Genomic DNA, 7210 nt, shown 5'->3' with positions numbered 1-7210 from the left:
GCATGCAGCAAATCCTGGCTCCACCACTCATGAGCTGTGTGACTGGTAAGCCATGCAACCTCTCCAAGCCTCACCTTTCCCATCTGTAAAATGGGGCTAATAGAGTTGCCTTAATCAGGAGAGTATTGTGAGAGGTAAATGTGGCCATCCAGGGGAAGTGCCCAGCACCCAGCCTAGAACATGCTTAGCTATCAATGTCTCCATCCCCAGAGGTGCCTCCATAAAGAGAATGTTACCCAGTGTTTGCAAAATGCTTTATTGCGTTTTATTGCTGACATAAAATTCCAAAAGTTAGTAATTAGTGTCTCCAAATGATACTCTACTGTTTGCAACAAGCTTTAATTTCTCCAGCCCCAGGCAAGCCCATAAGATTATAACTTTATCTACAGTGTGATGAGCTCCTGCATTAGGCCACTTCCACCCTAATGTCTAGGATTTTTTCTTAAAGGATAAATGGCACTTGACTGTATTGAAAACAGCTATAATTGACAGAATACGCCCTGGTCTTTGTATATGATTTCTAGGGTCTTTGGATTGGATCTTTGCCCTGATCCTTCATTGTATTATATATGTGGGGAAACTGAGGTCCAGAGAGGGACAGCATCACCCAGTGTCACAGAACTGGGACAGTAGCCCCTATTCTAGACTTTCACTCCAGTGTTTTTCCAAACCAAGATTAACTGACATTTTTTGTTGACAGGAGGCTTGGACATGTGCCTACTGGTGGCCCTCCTCTTCTAAAACATCCTGCTACAGGGTTTTGTGACACTGGGATAGGCATCCAAAATGTAGACTTTGGGCCTCTTTCTGCCAGTGTTATGATGTGTGAGTTTGGGTGAGTCAACCAGCTTCTCTGGGTCTCAGGGCTAATGTTCAGTGATGAAAAGTGAGGGCAAGACTGAGTGTTCTGCAACGTTCACCAAGGCGATTGTCTTGCAATTGTGTGAGACGAAGCAATCATTAGTGTATCAATCTTTTTATTGTTATTCATGTTGCCTTGTTCGACACTAGCTACCAGCGGACAGATGGGCCATAGCACATCCCCGGCTCCCACTGTGGATGCCAGTGGAGAATGCCCACTTCAGGGGTGGGTGACCTTGCCAAAGAAGATAATGTTCTTCCTGTTTTCCACAATGGCCATCAGAAAAGGCCTATTGAACACTACCCTTTGAGAGCTCAGTCGGGCCGACCTGAATACAAAGACCATCCCCGTGGCTGCAGCCGCTTTGGTTCCTGATTCATCCACCTCCACCACGGCTTTGTGCACCATCTGTGGGGGGAATACCTGGTGTCATCTCCTGCTAGGGACTGGGAGAAGCCATCACAGCAGACAGCAAATTTTCTGCCTGTGGGCATCACCATCAATGGTGGTTTCATTTAACTGAGCCAGGGAGTAGGTGGGAAATGGGAGAATTGAGCAGCTACTCGGCACCAGGCACTGGGCTGGAAAGCGACTGCACATGTGTCTCTCATTGAATTCTTGTGACTTCTCAGAGTGAGGTGACCCTCCAAATTTATAGAGGAGAGAAAGGAGGCTCAGAGACTCAAGTGTATGTTGAACATTATACAGCCAGTAAGTGAAGGGGCTAGCACTGGAATCTTAGTTTGATTGCTTGCTACAGGACTCTTTAACCCAAGGCATGGTGATGGATATGGCTTCCCATAGCATGAAGAAGAATAAGACTCAAGGTGAGGCTTGGCACCCATAGCTCAGCGGTTAGGGCGCTGGCCACATGCACTGGGGCTGGTGGGTTTGGATCCAGCCTAACCCTGCTAAACAAACAAAAAATAGCTGTGTGTTGTGGTGGGTGCTACAAGGGAGGCTGAGGCAAGAGAATTGCTTAAACCCAAGAGTTTGAGGTTGCTGTGAGCTGTGAGTGCCACGGCACTCTACTGAGGGTGACATAATGAAACTCAATCTCAAAAATAATAATAGTAATAAGGTAGAACCTTTGCTTTTTGAGGGAAAAGAGGAAAGGGGGAGAGACAGAGACAGAGAGAGAATAGAATAGAATAGAATGGGATAGAATAGAATAGGATAGAATAGGATAGAATAGGAGGGCCCCGAAAGCAGATGCTCAAGATCCTTTGGACCTACCTCAGACACCTGGATGTTAGAGTTATTGCTGATCCCAGACAGGTCAGCATCGGAGGTGAAGACCTCACTGATCCCCAACCTGGGGAGAACTTTCTCCAGCTGATAGGAGCCCTCAATGGAGAACCTCGGAAGGTAAAGATCGAGCTCCCTGGAAAGAGAAATGGACTTTCTTTAGACTGTTCTGGAGCACTGGCTCACTGAACTCACATGGATTTAGGCTGTCCCCAGAGGTCACTGCCCATTCTGACACCACCCCAGGAAACCCAGTGTCTAGCCCTGGTCCCTCTAGCTGGGCTTAGAGGCAGCTCCCTGGCTAGGTGAATCCTTCCCATCACAGTTGGGCTGGATGGCCCTTGGGGGGGGGCATGCGTCTCCCTGGGGGCATGTAGGGTTAGGGTGGCCCTGGAGTGGCCCAAGAGTACCTCTTCATGAACATCTTAAACCACTTCTTCAGTGTTTTCTCACTTAGTCCATTCTCCACCTGTTCCATCTTTCCCTCGCTGGGGAGAATGAACAAAGCAGTGGCATTGCCTTGGTAGGGGACTCCCACCACCTTGCAGGAGAGGTTTCGGTCCAGGAGATAGTAATACTGGTCCTCACTGTTCATCATGGGCACGCGCACCACTGTCTCTGGGGTCACATGGAAGTCCTGCTCGTGGGTGTTTTTGTGGCTGAAGCTTATCTCCCACTTAGCTAGCGATGAAAATGGGGGGAAAAATGGAAGGGAACTTTGTGTAAGAATTAGAAATTCTTGGCTGTAAATGGAGTGGAGAGAGAAAACAGGATCAACAGAGATCATCTTCTGTATGGCAGCCTCAGTAGCTATGATTGCCGAGCCCTTTGGATATAAACACAAACTTCTTTATAACTTTGGGGACAGACTTGGACTTTTTTGAGGCCTTTCCTTCCACATCTGCAAAACAAGGAGACTGGTCTTCAGAGGCCCTGGACTCCTAAAGTCTTTAATATTCTCTTTGATGTTACTCAAGGCCAAATATCCAAGTGAAGAGGATAAAAAATATGGCTGGCTGAGAATGCTACTGATGTCTGGTGAGTGATTCTGTTTTTCACTCATTTCCCAATGTGGGATTTCGATCTAAGTTTAGGAGAGAGGTTTATTAGGATCCTGGAATTGGGTGATTTTTTTTCTCCCCTTGAGAAGTCTTCAACTATGCTTCCTACTGCGGCTGCTTCCTAAGGGAATTTCTGGACAAAGGGCTACAGTGATTGTTTCTGATCTTTTTAGTTATCAAAGGTAAATCCCACCCTACCCTTCCTTGCTTAGCTTATTTCACAGTTCTGCAGTCTGGTGTGATGAGGACAGCCCTGGACAAGGGGACAAGAAATCTTAGCATCTGAGCTTGATACTCACTGCCATGGTCTGTCTGAATGTTTGTGGCCCCTCAAAATTCATATGGTGCAGCCTAACCCCCAAAATGATGGTATTAGGAAGTGGGCCTTTGGGATGTGAGTAGCGCATGGGGGTGGAGCCCTCATGAATGAGATCTGTGCCTTACAAAAGACCCCACAGAGCTGCCTTGCTCCTTCCACCAAGGGAGGACACGAGAGCACTGCAAGAAAGTACCATTTATGAACCAAGAAAGGAGCTTTCACTATACACCAAATCTGCGGTGCCTTAATCTTGGACTTCCCAGCTTCCAGAACTGCAAGAAGTAAATTTCTGTTGTTTATAAGCCACTTGGTTTGTGCTTTTTGTTACAGCAGCCCTAATGGTCTAAGGCACCATCTGTGGCCATGGGAAGGGGATATTAGCAATTTAACTCCTTCCCTTTTCTTCCCTCCCTTTCCCTCTCCTACCCTGCTTTTCTCCCCTTCCTGTCCTCAGACAAGCCCCATTCAGGGCATGGTGGGGTTCAGTGTCTGGAAGGAAAAATAGGAGCAGGGAAGTTTACAAGCAATGTCAGGGACATAAAGACTAGAAAGCCAGCTCTGGCCGAAGGGGAGGAAAAAGACTCTTTAGAGCAGGTGTCCTCAAACTACAGCCCATGGGCCACATGCGGCCCACAGAGGACATTTATCCAGCCCACTGGGTGTTTTTGCCGCCACTGCCTGTCCTGCTTAGCAGCTGACTCGTCCCGGGGCCTGCAGTCCTGCCCTCCAGTGGTCTGAGGGACAGTGAACTGGCCCTCTGTTTAAAAAGTTTGAGGACCCCTGCTTTAGAGGAACAGGTCCTTGTCTTGATAAGTCTTGGTCCCTAGGAGGGTGAAGAGGCTGGAATCTGCGTATAAGGGGGGCTGGGCAATGTTCTCTATGCCCTCCTGACCAGGTCCATATCCTGCTCTGAGTGGCTGTGGTGTTGGTGTCTTTGCATGGTGGCCATGAGGGCCTCATGCTTCACACCCTGTGTGAAAGTGACAGCCTCAGGTTTCCCTGGGGCATGTGGCCCGGGGGCTGTAGTTTGAGGATGCCCCCTCTCCCCAGGGGGAGGAAGCAGTGACCCGTGTACCCCAGCAGCAAGGCACTCCCCTCACCTGTGGCTGTTTGCTGGCTTTATGTTTGTCAACAGGCACCAGAAAGGACTAAACCGACTGCCACTCCTGTATGTGAGGGGATTGGGTACTGACAAAAGCAGCACAACAGAGAGAGAAAGTCAGGTTGGAGCCTAAGGGCCTTACCTTTAAAGAAAATGTAATTCACCATAACCATGATCGTGGTACTGTCCAGGTTCTGGATCAAATCCACAATCTTGCCCTTAGTTTGCTTTGCCACATAATCATTGATCTGCTTCTGGGCCCCGGCTGGGTCCCCAAAGTTAGTGGAGAAAACGTCTGCCAGGTACATTGTCTTCGTGGCGCTCAGGAAGGCATCGTGAACGTTCACCAAGGGATGCGTGAACAGGGCGTTGCCGAGGCTCAGCTGGGAGGCGTCTCTGGGCTGGTTGAGCTCCTGCAGCAGCTGCTGGAAGGCTCTGTGCATCTCCTCCTCCAGGCTCTCCTGCGGCTTGAGGCCCAGGCCCTCCAGGATCTGCATCTTTGTGCTGGACCCTGCCCCTAGGGAGAGCATGGCTAGGCTGGTACAGATGCTCAGAGGGGAGAAGAAGATGTTCTGGCCAGGAGCAGCAGCGGCCAAAGCCCTGTAGAGGTCAAAGGTGAAATCCCTGCTGCTGGGGGCTGCCGTGGGATCTGTGGGGAGCTCCTTGACCTTCTTCCTCATCTCACGGGAGTGATGGTGGCGGCGGAGGGTGGCAGCCTCAGGGCTGAGGAGCAGCAGACCCAAGAGGAGGAAGAGCTGCATGATGACTTCCGTTTGTTCTGGAAGGAAGAGAGGGTGCTCTCAGCGAGGGAACAGGGCCAGTGCCACTTCCCAGGGCTGGGAGGGAGGCAGATGATGGAGAGGTGTGTGTAGAGGGGCTGGCACTCCAGAGAGCTGTCACTGCCCAATACCAAACACGTAGGGTGCAGTTTGCTGGGCTTCAGAGAGAAGCAGTGGCACCTGTGGGGCTGGGAGTTGGGATGTAGGGGACATGGACATCTCACAGCAGGGAGAAGAAGGAGGAGTTAGGGGCCCAGCCACCAGAGCAACAATCCTCTGCTCATCCATGCCAAGGCTTGTGGTGGGGGCAGATGGCGGGGGAGAGGGTTCTGGTCTTTTGCCTTGTCAGCATCTCGGAAATGTCCAGGGACTATGGGCCACTTCCATACATGGCCTCCTGCCTTCCCTTTGGTGTCCCGCATGTGGCAAGGCCTCATGGTCCTTCTGTGAACTCAGGCCAGCTACCCCCCAGGGCCCTCAGCACTGCTGGATTTATCCCATTCATTCAGCAAACAGAGTGAACATCACTCTGCGGCAGGCAGGGTACCAGGTTACTCATCAGTCCCTTTCCCCTGAGGGCTGCTCCCAGTCACACTGTTTCCCCCAGAGACCTCTTTCCCTCTCGTCTTTGTCTGAGTGAAATCAAGTGGCTCAGGCTGGTCACGGTCACCGTCACCAACCCCGGCCTCCAAATTGCACCTTGAGCTCCAAGAAGGGGGCTAATTTCCAATCTTCTGCCTGTAGAACATGAAGTTACCCAGGATCAAAACCGAGGGCCTCGGAAGTCAGGTGTACTACCTGCAGCCCCTGTTAGGTGCTGTGTGGTCTTGACACATCTGCTCTTTCTGCCTTTCACCCCCATGGAAGATAGATTCTATTATTAGCTCCATGTTGCAGATGGGCAATTTGAGGTTCAGGGAGGTTGAGCCACCTGCTCATAGTAGCAAAGCTTGGACTCAGACCCAGGTCTGAGCCCCTGAGCCCACGCTCTGAACATTTGGCCTCTGGAGATCCCTGCCTCCTCTGTCCCTCTGTCATATCTTTCTGTTTTGGTGATCCCCGACTCAGCAGCCAAGAATAGTCCCAATCTGTAGATAATTAAGAAGCCTCATTTGGGCTCAAGGCTAATACTCCTCTGTCTGTTCCCAGCCTGAAAATTGCCTTCTGGAGGTCTCTGAAGGACCTGGGTAGGTGGTTTAATCTCTGTCTCCTCTAAACTAGTCTATTTTCCAGCACAATATGTTCCCTTCTGCCAAGTGTTAGACCCATTCATGTATCAAAATGCTGCTAAAGGAACAATTCAGCTCAACCGCCTACAGTTTCACTTTGAGCTGATAATTACCTTAAAAGAAAGGCTTTCAGAGAATAGCTGCTGAGGCAGGGAATTTCCTGCTTGGAGATTGCCCAGGGAGGGATAACTGGGGGCAGCTGGCCAGATCCCCTGGGCAGGCCCCTGCCACTTTCTGGGCCTCAGTTTCTTCATCAGCAGCACCAGGTCTGCCACGTGCTGTGGCCAGCAGTTGTCTACCATCTCCCTGGAGAGCAAGGTCTGTTTGCAGAGGGCAGCCAGGCTCACTCAGCCTCCCCTGGGCTACAGGTTTTGGATCCAGAAATCTTGCTCCATTCAGGCCTACTCTCTTTTTTTCTATTTTTTATTAAAACCACTATTTATCAAGGACCTATTAAACACTATATAAAATATTAGTGCATTTACCAAAGTAAAACATTCCTACATCTTCATTGAAAGTAAGCATTTATGGCTCGGCGCCTATAGCTCAACGGGCTAGGGCGCCAGCCACGTACACCTAAGGTGGCGGGTTCGAATCCCCAGCCCGGACC

General features: G+C 50.3%; 1 protein-coding gene across 1 annotated transcript in view; it reads right to left on the bottom strand.

Annotated features, from left to right (window-relative positions):
• Positions 1–237: 237 nt before the first annotated feature.
• Positions 238–7210, bottom strand: part of SERPINA5 (serpin family A member 5) — a 10484-nt gene continuing 3511 nt past the window's right edge. Inside the window, exons 2-5 of the mRNA XM_003787015.3 lie at positions 4735–5370; positions 2521–2791; positions 2099–2246; positions 238–1270 (exon numbers count right to left, since the gene is read on the bottom strand). Of these exons, the coding sequence (XP_003787063.1) occupies positions 1082–1270; positions 2099–2246; positions 2521–2791; positions 4735–5353 (1227 nt within the window). The 5' untranslated portion in view covers positions 5354–5370 and the 3' untranslated portion in view covers positions 238–1081. The remainder of the gene's footprint in view (positions 1271–2098; positions 2247–2520; positions 2792–4734; positions 5371–7210) is intronic.

This window comes from Otolemur garnettii, unplaced genomic scaffold (genome assembly GCF_000181295.1).
Source record: "Otolemur garnettii isolate 467f Iridium unplaced genomic scaffold, OtoGar3 scaffold00020, whole genome shotgun sequence".
NCBI classification, from domain to species: domain Eukaryota; kingdom Metazoa; phylum Chordata; class Mammalia; order Primates; family Galagidae; genus Otolemur; species Otolemur garnettii.
The sequence above is the reverse complement of the archived record's forward strand: the minus strand, read 5'-3'. Positions and strand labels throughout refer to the sequence as shown.